Source organism: Arachis duranensis, chromosome 3 (assembly GCF_000817695.3).
Source record: "Arachis duranensis cultivar V14167 chromosome 3, aradu.V14167.gnm2.J7QH, whole genome shotgun sequence".
NCBI lineage: Eukaryota > Viridiplantae > Streptophyta > Magnoliopsida > Fabales > Fabaceae > Arachis > Arachis duranensis.
Window position 1 is genome coordinate 2,986,033 of NC_029774.3, and position 9,733 is coordinate 2,995,765.

The 9,733-nt window shown below is 34.2% G+C and overlaps 2 protein-coding genes across 3 annotated transcripts; one reads left to right on the forward strand and one right to left on the reverse strand.

The window, feature by feature from the left end:
- Positions 1 to 1,987: 1,987 nt before the first annotated feature.
- On the forward strand, positions 1,988 to 5,048 carry LOC107476800 (aldehyde dehydrogenase family 3 member F1). Of its 2 annotated transcripts, none has more exons than XM_052258180.1 (10): positions 1,988 to 2,348; positions 2,649 to 2,717; positions 2,811 to 2,907; positions 3,000 to 3,206; positions 3,289 to 3,413; positions 3,708 to 3,812; positions 3,910 to 4,082; positions 4,185 to 4,275; positions 4,348 to 4,497; positions 4,570 to 5,048. In XM_052258180.1, exons 1-10 carry the CDS (start codon positions 2,160 to 2,162, stop codon positions 4,849 to 4,851), a joined length of 1,488 nt encoding a protein of 495 aa, XP_052114140.1. In that variant the 5' UTR covers positions 1,988 to 2,159; the 3' UTR covers positions 4,852 to 5,048. The 2 variants fall into 2 exon arrangements, with proteins under 2 accessions (XP_052114140.1, XP_015952195.1); XM_016096709.3 differs by having other exon boundaries at positions 4,582 to 5,048.
- Positions 5,049 to 5,154: 106 nt separating this feature from the next.
- On the reverse strand, positions 5,155 to 8,810 carry LOC107476802 (polyadenylate-binding protein RBP47B'). The gene is made up of 7 exons (XM_016096710.3): positions 8,152 to 8,810; positions 7,787 to 7,851; positions 7,556 to 7,686; positions 7,195 to 7,285; positions 5,811 to 5,966; positions 5,631 to 5,713; positions 5,155 to 5,532 (listed from the first exon to the last, which is right to left on the reverse strand). Exons 1-7 carry the CDS (start codon positions 8,744 to 8,746, stop codon positions 5,442 to 5,444), a joined length of 1,212 nt encoding a protein of 403 aa, XP_015952196.1. The 5' UTR covers positions 8,747 to 8,810; the 3' UTR covers positions 5,155 to 5,441.
- Between the last annotated feature and the right edge of the window lie 923 nt (positions 8,811 to 9,733).

A 9,733-nucleotide genomic window follows, 5' to 3' on the forward strand; every position in this document is an offset into this window, starting at 1 on the left:
CAATATTTGCAAGCTGAAATCTATCAAGACTGTTGAAAGCTCCTAAATGATGGGAAGTGTGCCTGAAATGTGGATGATACTAACTTATTATTTACAGTGATCAGGATGTTTCTGTAATCCTTAGGCATATTCAATCGTCAACAAATACATTGTAAATTTATGTATAGAAGTTGATACATCAAATATATGTTCTTCAATTACTAATTATTCAATCTTTTTCATGCTGAACATGCATTTAGATGGTTAAGCAAATTAATTGTGACTTAGCCAATCACCATCAGCAAGTACAACACAGTAAACATCAGAACTTACAATTCTGACCGCATTAACTGTCTAAGGAAAGTAGGTATGGTATGAGGATTTCATTGACATCTTAAATGCTCTTTATCATGGACAGGTGTGTGATGGATTTGGTTGGAGTTGAGAGTACTGGTTTATCTAGTGGTAGTGAGATTGAAGTACAAAACCAAGGGTTTTAAACTTTTAATTAAGTTAATGCACTTACCAACTAATGCACTTCCCACATTCGAGATAGTTTTCCCAATTCTACACATCTCTTCATTTAAGTTATCCTGTCCCCATTTGCACCTAACCTCTTTATTTCGCACCATCTTATCCATGACTCTGGTTAAAGCCTTTAAAGGCATTTGATGTTCAGTGCACAAACCATTGCAGACATGGCCAATTATTTTCTAGTCAACTATGACATAGTATTACTATTTACGCCATCTTCCATTTTCAGTAACATATAAATTTATTCCTCATCTCTATACTCTATAGCATCCCAAACAAACATGCTGTTTTGTTGCTCATCACTATTTTCATGTGCGCACTTTACTTAGTTAGGAATTTCTAAAACAAAATATGGTAGAAAACACATGCTAAACTTGCGCCTCATCATGCAATTCTGTTGCTTATTCTTTGTTTTAGATCAATTATCAACTAACATCATTAAAACAAAGTGAATTCTTTCAATATTAATATTCTCTAGTAACAAAAAATAAGACTGTTCAAAAAAGTTGACTAGACAGTTTCAAGCAGTACTTTGGTAAGTATAAGGAGAGGCTACTTTGTGTCAATTCATTCATTAATTCTTCAACATACATAAATAATGTCCAATATACATGCCCATAACTTTAATTTCTACCTTGCTGTAAAATTTATTGTACAACTACTTTTGTACTATTAATCCAGCCTAAGTTACCTAACTACCAATAGATCACCACGTGTCATGCGCTTATATATATATAACAATAATAATTAAAAAAAAAAGTTAGTGCAGTCAATGGCATGTAATGTTATTTTATTACAAGGCCTTAACTTCTATCACACCTTTTCCTGTAAAACATGTGATAATATATGCAGGAGTGTTTAACAAGATAAAATATTTTATGGCTAACAAATGAACACATAAAAATTTATATTTTAATATAATAAAAAGGACATGTTTCCTTTAATATGAGACAGTAATGTTACTAAAGGTAGATAGAGGATCTGAAGATGCATTCAAAAGACACATTAATTATAGAGTTTGCAGATATTATAACTTATATTATATAAGTGCATTATTAGAAACCAAATTGAATAGCTATTTTTTGTGATCTAATAATGCTTTATGATTTGGTATACTAACATGAATAATAAGAGAATTTCTGCATGATTGAAATTAAACAATATTACAGTACAAATCAAATTGGAATTTTCACAGTCATAATAACAAAAATTGGACGTGTAACCACTTTGGCGTGCTTCCTAGATAAAATCAAATCCTTTACATCGTAAAATTTTGGCGTGTAGTATATTCCAATAAATAATAATAAATGCAAATGGTTGAGGGTATTGAAAATTAATACTAGCCTCTTAGATTAACCTTTTATTCATGAAAAATAAAATTAATATATTATATTATATTATATAGTATAGTTATATAAATGAGATAACGTGCGTATTTAATGTTTAATTATAATAATTAGATATAATCCTTGAATCCTTGATTGTCTTCTGGGTTGATGGTTATGAAGGTCTACTTGACCACCTAGCTACCACACAAGTAGCACAAAAGACATGTGTAAATGACCATATAATCTCCACACCACAGTCACCATAACAAATATAAATACTACTAGAGGTGTAAGCAGAGGGATCATCACAAAGAAACAATGGAGACTTTTGAGAAAGAAATGAATGGTATGAAGGAGTATTATGGGAGTGGAGAGACAAAGAAAGTGTCATGGAGAGAATCACAACTCAAAGGGTTGTGTCGTTTCCTCATTGAAAAAGAAGAAGATATTTTGAAGGCCTTAATGCTTGACTTAGGAAAGCATCATGTTGAAGCTTTTAGAGATGAGGTTATGCCTTTATTTAATTTGTTTATAATTACACTTGAAAATGGTTTGTTTCTGTTCAAAAAAGTGTGTCATCATATATACTTGTTACCACTTCTAAGTTTAATGAAAATATTTAACATTATTATTATTGCCTTTCTATTAGTTTAATCTTTAATCACTATAGTTCCTTCCTAATTTAAGCTTTCTTTTAAATTCATGCATTATGCATGCATTGGGGTAGTAATAATAGTAACATTAAAAAAAAAAGAAAACTATTTCTCAGTTCTAATTGCTAATTAACGAATTGGCTCTTTTAAGCAGATGGGAACTTTGATGAAGTCTTTGAATTTTGCATTGAGTAACTTAAAATATTGGATATCAGGCAAAAAGGTGAGATCAGTGCCAATTTTCCTAATTCCTTTTTTTTTTTAATTTCAGAGATAAACATTCAAGACTAATGGATTCAAATTTGTTTTTTGATAGGCTAAATTGCCACAAATAGCACTGCTTAGTAGTGCAGAAATTGTTCCTGAACCTCTGGGCCTAGTCCTCATTATTTCATCTTGGAATTTTCCCTTTGGTGAGTCATGCTTTTTGAACCATTTTCCTTTATGTTGATCAAGTATCTGTATAGCAAATTAATAGAGGGAGTTACAATTTAATTAATGACAGGTTTATCCTTGGAGCCACTAATAGGAGCAGTAGCAGCTGGAAACACGGTGGTCTTAAAGCCTTCAGAGTTGTCACCAGCATGTTCTTCCATACTTGCCCTTGGACTTCCCAATTTCCTGGACAACAAAGCCATTAAGGTTGTACAAGGTGGACCCCATGAATCTCAGCACCTTCTCCAGCATAAATGGGACAAAATCTTCTTCACAGGTACACTACTACACAAAACACAAATCACTACACTCTTCTTCATATGGTTTTGTGAATGTAAAACAACACTAATACTATATAGGAAGTGCACGTGTGGGGAAGATTGTGATGTCAGCAGCAGCCAAGCATTTGACTCCTGTGACTTTGGAGTTGGGTGGAAAATGTCCTGCAGTTGTTGATTCACTTTCATCTTCTTGGGACTTGGAGGTGACTTCAGATAATCTTTTCATGTTTACATTATGTCGGATCGAAATAATGGAATCAGTACTGCTACAATGCTAGTAAATTTTATCATAAGTCCAGAAAAAATTCAAATGCAACAGAATGTTAAAGGCCAAATGCTGGCTACAATTTGTTGAAAAACAGACTTTTGAGATTTTCTGATAATTGAATAAGATGAGTTTTTGTCACTGTCTTACTGTTCTCAAAATATGTTAAACTCATGAAGAGATTATATTGTTTATGTTGATTAACAAAGTAAGTTTTCCATTGAATCAAAAGGTAACGGTGAAGCGGATTCTAGTGGGAAAATATGGGGCATGTGGTGGTCAAGCATGCATAGCAATTGACTATGTCCTCGTGGAAAATCAATACTATCCAAAACTGGTACGTTATTTCTCATTCATTCATGTGTCTTCATATGCTGTCTATATTTGATGGAGTGTGTGATTAGCTAAGTTAGTTGCTCTTGATTTTTCTTCAGGTAGAATTGATGAAATTATGGATCAAGAAAATGTTTGGGGAGAACCCAAAAGACTCCAAGACCATTGCGAGGATAGTTAATAAACAACACTTGTCTAGATTGAAAAATCTTTTGGCTGATCCAGAGATCAAGAAATCTGTGGTTTATGGAGGCTCTATGGACGAAAGAAACTTGTAAGTTTTAACACTATACTTTTTCACTTGTTTGTTAATTACTTGGAGACACATTATTTTTCATCATATCTATATCAATATGTAATATAAATCTATGTGCAGATTTATTGAGCCAACAATCTTGTTGAATCCCCCACTTGAATCAGCAATCATGACAGAAGAAATTTTTGGCCCATTGCTTCCAATTATTACTGTAAGATTCGGTGAAAATCATGCTATATATAGAATTGACGTTTTTCTTAATGTTGCCTTTAATAATTTTCAGGTGGACAAAATTGAAGACAGTATTAAATTCATAAGCTCTAGGCCTAAGCCTCTTGCACTCTATGTCTTTTCCAAAGATAAGACACTGCAGAATAGAATGATATCTGAAACATCTTCGGGCAGTTTAACTTTCAATGATGCAATTCTACAAGTATTCTTCTATCTACTCTTGATCTTTAACTTTCACATGCTTCAAAAATGTTATATATGAACATTGATTTAGAATAATGTGCAGTATGCAGCGGATTCTCTACCATTTGGTGGAGTTGGAGAAAGTGGATTTGGAATGTACCATGGGAAGTTCTCTTTTGACACATTCAGCAGCCATAAGGCAGTAGTTAGAAGAAGCTTCCTCACTGATTTCTGGTATAGGTATCCACCATGGACACTGAACAAGTTTCAGCTTCTTGAGGTCTCTTACAACTATGATTATCTGGGGTTGCTCCTTGTCTTGCTTGGCCTAAAGACACCATCAAAACGCAGATCATATTTCGCTAACCCCTGATTACTTTCACCATCATAAGTATTATTAGATGATAAGTGTTTATAGCTTCCTTTCCTTTTCTGATTATGTGGTTGCTGGACTGGAGAATTATGAGTTGCAATATCATCAACCAGATATTTATAAATAAAATAAATTATAACAAATCAAATCAGAGCATAAATGTCCGAAGACAAAACATAGATGTCTTTGTTGTGATACATCAAGTGTAGTTAGTTGCAGACTCCTATCAACGGAGTTAATGAGAATTAGGGCTATATTCTTGTCAGATTAATTCAATGATTAGTTATAGATAACAATGCTGAATCAACAAAAAGCAATATAGTGTAATAAAAACAAAAAACAGTAGTCATATTCAATGATGTATTATAGAACAAAATTACACTAGTTGCATGATGATGAAACAGAATATTCTAAGTTCTACACCTCATCAATCTAACTATTTCATGCTCTTCTCACTCAACTAATGATAAATATAAACCTGCTATAGTGAATTCTAGAACTACTACTTATTGTACAAAAACTGAAAGTAAAATGCATGTTCGGATTATCCGCTTGTTTGACATTTACATATCCAATAACACAAATACATGCTAAGCTTGTTGTACGAATGGCGAGGTTTTTTGCCACAGATGACGTCCTAAAATGGCACTTCCATGTACTGAGAGATATGCAGCATTTAACCTGCCAAAACATCCATCTTAATTATTCATATATAAATACACTATCAACCAAAAATGTTCATGGTTTTAGCTTTTAAATGGGAATAAAGAATAGCTTACTTATCTACATCAGGCATTGCAAGAGGATCATACAACTCCTCTGAAGGAACAGACATAACCGACATGTCTTGAGCCCCTTCAACCTGAAAATAAAGACGAGCAATTCATTTGCATGAGTAGTGTGATGAAATCGTTCTCTGCCACAAGAGCCAGTATGTATACTAAATTTTAGGTACTAACCTGTTGGGGGTATTGCGCATAACCAGCATATGCACCATATGCATACAATGAAGGATCTTGAGTAGCTCCATAAGCATAGGCTTCATAACCCTGGCCGTACCCATAGTAGGCACTCCATTGATTTGGATCCATCTGTTGCCCCCAGCTACCAGGATCCTGGAATGGTTTCAATAAAAAAATTTGTTAGTGCTAATATAATTCTGCATCGAAAAACAAGAAATGTGAATTACATACCAGCAATTCAATGAGAAAATCAGCAATACAAACTCATTCGTACGTGTGAATCTAGAATTCTAACGACGTTTATGTTATAAAGGAGAAACAGAGGAAAGTCCTGAATGCTGAGAATTAAACATCAAAAGGAATGAATCTTATATTATTGTAGCATGGTAGTACATTTGCTACTGGCCATCCTCATCATTGGAGAATTAATAAATCAATATCTTTCAATAAATATAACTTATTTTTATTTTCACATGCAGGAAAAAGGGGAAATACATGTAATAAAACACACCTACTTCACTGTTTTTCACAAAAACTCTCGAAAGTTTTCATTTATACCGTGTCACAATAAAATTTATCTACTCAGTATTGACGAATGTTTTCATTTATCATCCTGAATGAAAGGGTGGGGTGGGAAAGTTGTACCACTCCAAGGTTATGATAAGCCAGAAAATGCAGCAAGGGCCCATAACAAGCTAATTAAAATCTTGCAACAAAAATTGAGCCTAAAACCTTTCTACTGACCATTTAAAGCCTTAAGGATTTAATGTAAATAAGTAACTATGATTTGGTACTGAACTTTGTTTTCTTGTTACTCTTATGCTACTTAGCTCGGGCTATGTTACATAGTCAGTCCCAAGCCCAGACGGGGAAGGTTGTGTTAGGGTTGCAATAGCCCGTGTATAACCTTGTCGCATCCCTATGCATGGCCACGGCACAGTGACATCTTTGGATCCATGTGTGTTAGGCCCGAGACAGCCCATGAAAAACTTTGACCGGTTACAATGCATAGACACGACGCGATGATGTCTTTGGATCCATGTAGCCAACCCCATCTATTAGGAAAAAGGCTTTGTTTAGGTTCAGGTTCAGGTTACTCTTTGCTACTTGTTGGAATGGCTTGTAAATTTGTAACGATCATAGTATCAAATAGTTGAGCCTAAACTTATATTCAAAACATGCACTTCCTACCAAATCACTAAACATGGCAACACATACTAAAAGGCTCATCAAAATTATCCTAGAACCAAGATGTTTTGATACACAATGTAGCAGCTCCTAAAATTAAAATGCATGACATACTACAAGACTACACACATGCACAGGTCACAGCATGACAAACTAAAATTCACTTGGTCAAAAAGTTAAAGGGTAAAATCACCTGTCTAGTTGTACTAGCCCAAGAAAGTTGAACCACTTGTTGACCTACCACCTTCCCCTGCATCTTCTGAATGGCTTCTTCAGCAGACGCTCTACATACACAAGTGGTCAGAGAGTTTAAAAGACCGCATAACAGGAGAAAGAAAAAAGAAATAGGAAAAACACCCTAAAAAAGGGATTGTTTAAAGACCTCACAAGATGCAGTGTAACATCAGGCCACATGAAACTTACTGCCTTGGAAAGCGGAGGGTAGATACAAACAATCAAAATAATATCATTACCTCTTTAGTTTCAAAATACTAGAGAGTAATCACATAAAATATTCAAATGTTAGAAAAGACTAAGGGAAAAGAAAGGAAAACCTAGTCCCAAATTGAACAAAACCAAATCCTTTGCCAGCATGAACTTTGATAGACACAATATCCCCAAATTGCATAAAGGCTTGCTTCAGCTCCTCCTCCGTGACATTAAGATCCAAATTACCAACATAAACCTTGCAAAACACAGCAATGTTAGACAATATTACAAATTAAAAAAATAAAATAAAATAAAATGAAAACCATAAAAATTGCATCTATATGATCATTTCTCACCGTGGTATTATTCATATCATATTCCGGCGGAACTGGAGCAGTATACGCTGGGACTGGATATATTGCTGCCACAAACATCCATTGACATATAAGTCTCTCTTCCACGTTATGCTCAAATGAAATAGCATAATAGTAAAAGCAAACATACACAAACTAGTCTAATTGACAGAACAAACCTCATAACACATTCCAGTCTAATTAACATTTAAGTTATGTATGCATTGAAACAACACATTGCCTTCACTAACTGGATTTCAATTATATTAACAATAACTACTACTTAACCCTGCGTTTAACATAGAATAAAGAATAAAGTTGAACAATTCAATAAGTGAATTTGAGTTGAGTTATCTAACAACATTTACCTTTAGCTGGAGCATACTGCTGCTGAAAGGCGGTGGTTTTCTTGGGTGTAGCAGCGCTAATACGCATGGGCCTGGTGGAGCAATAAACTCCATTCATCTCCGACATGGCGCGGTTCCTCTCGTTCTCATCGGCGAATTTAACGAAACCATAGCCCTTGGATCGACCAGTGTTAGGGTCCGTAACGACCTTGGCGCCTCTAACGGAAGGGTAATTGGCGCGAAAAGTCTCCTGGAGGAGGTAATCAGTGACGTCAGGGGCGAGGTCGCCGACGAAGATGGAGTGGTCGGGGCCGGCGTCGGGCCTGCGGTCGCCGACGCCGAAGGAGGCCCAATTGAGGCGGAAGTTGTGGTCGGTTCCGGGCATGGGAGTGCCGTTGTAGGAGTGGAGAACGCGCTCGGCGGCGGCGTGGGAGAGGAACTCAACAAAGCCGTAGCCTTCGGGGTGGCCGGTGAGCTTGTTGCGGATGATCTTAATGGAAACAACTTCGCCAGTGTGTGCGAAGCACTGAGTGAGGTATGATTCGTCGACCCAGTACTGAAGGTCTCCAATCCATAGCGTTCGCACTTCCTCCAGCGTCGTTGGTACCCCTGCCATACTCAACTGCCCTCAATCACACTCACCTTCTAGCGGCGCCACCCCTAACCCTTTCTTTCCTTTTTCTTTTCTTTTCTTTCTTTCTTCTTTTTTGGGCCTAAATTTATAATGTATTTAAAACAGACAACGAACAAAAACTACGTAAACTTAGGCCCAAAACAATTCACGATAAAAAAAATCAGCTCCATGTAGATTTAGGTATGCTTATTGTTAGGAGCAAATATCTTTACGAGTACTCTCTCACAATTCAAAAGTCTTTAATCAATTCTTAACTATTTAATTAATTAATCTAATTGATTCATCATTATTCAAATAATTAAACTAAGCAGTCTCTATATAAATAATGACCAGTTGATGTGTCAAAGATCGTTTAGATTAATTATTTAAATCGTTAAAAATCGGATTAAAATTTTCGAATTATAAAAAATTATTATTTTTCAGATAAATCATTTTAAACCAATTATTTTGTCTTTTGCATAATAACTTTAATATTATGTCATAAAATTATTTTTTTTCAAAATTTAAATGATAAAAAAATAATATAAATAATTATATCTCTAATTACTTATTTTGAAAAGTGTACACAAAACTCTAAAAAACATGGATCGATAAAGAATAATATTGACATCATTTCTCTAGAATTAAACGAGATATATTGGATAACCATAACTCAATTGTTTGCTAACTTTTTAAGTTGTTTTATACAGCGACTCGGATAAAGACGTTTAAAATATTTTTTTAAAAAAATATTTTTTAGTAATTAAAATTTAACATATATAATCGATTAAATCGTATTATTTTTGTCAAAATTAGGTCAGATAAATTAATTTGATTGAAAAAATAACGAAGCAAATCTTGAATTGATCTAAATTAATATTATTTTTTATAGAAAATGACTATAATACTCTATTATAAAAAATGACTAAAATATTTCTATTATATATATTAATTTTGAGAATTCTAAATTCTAACTCTTTATTTCTTTAT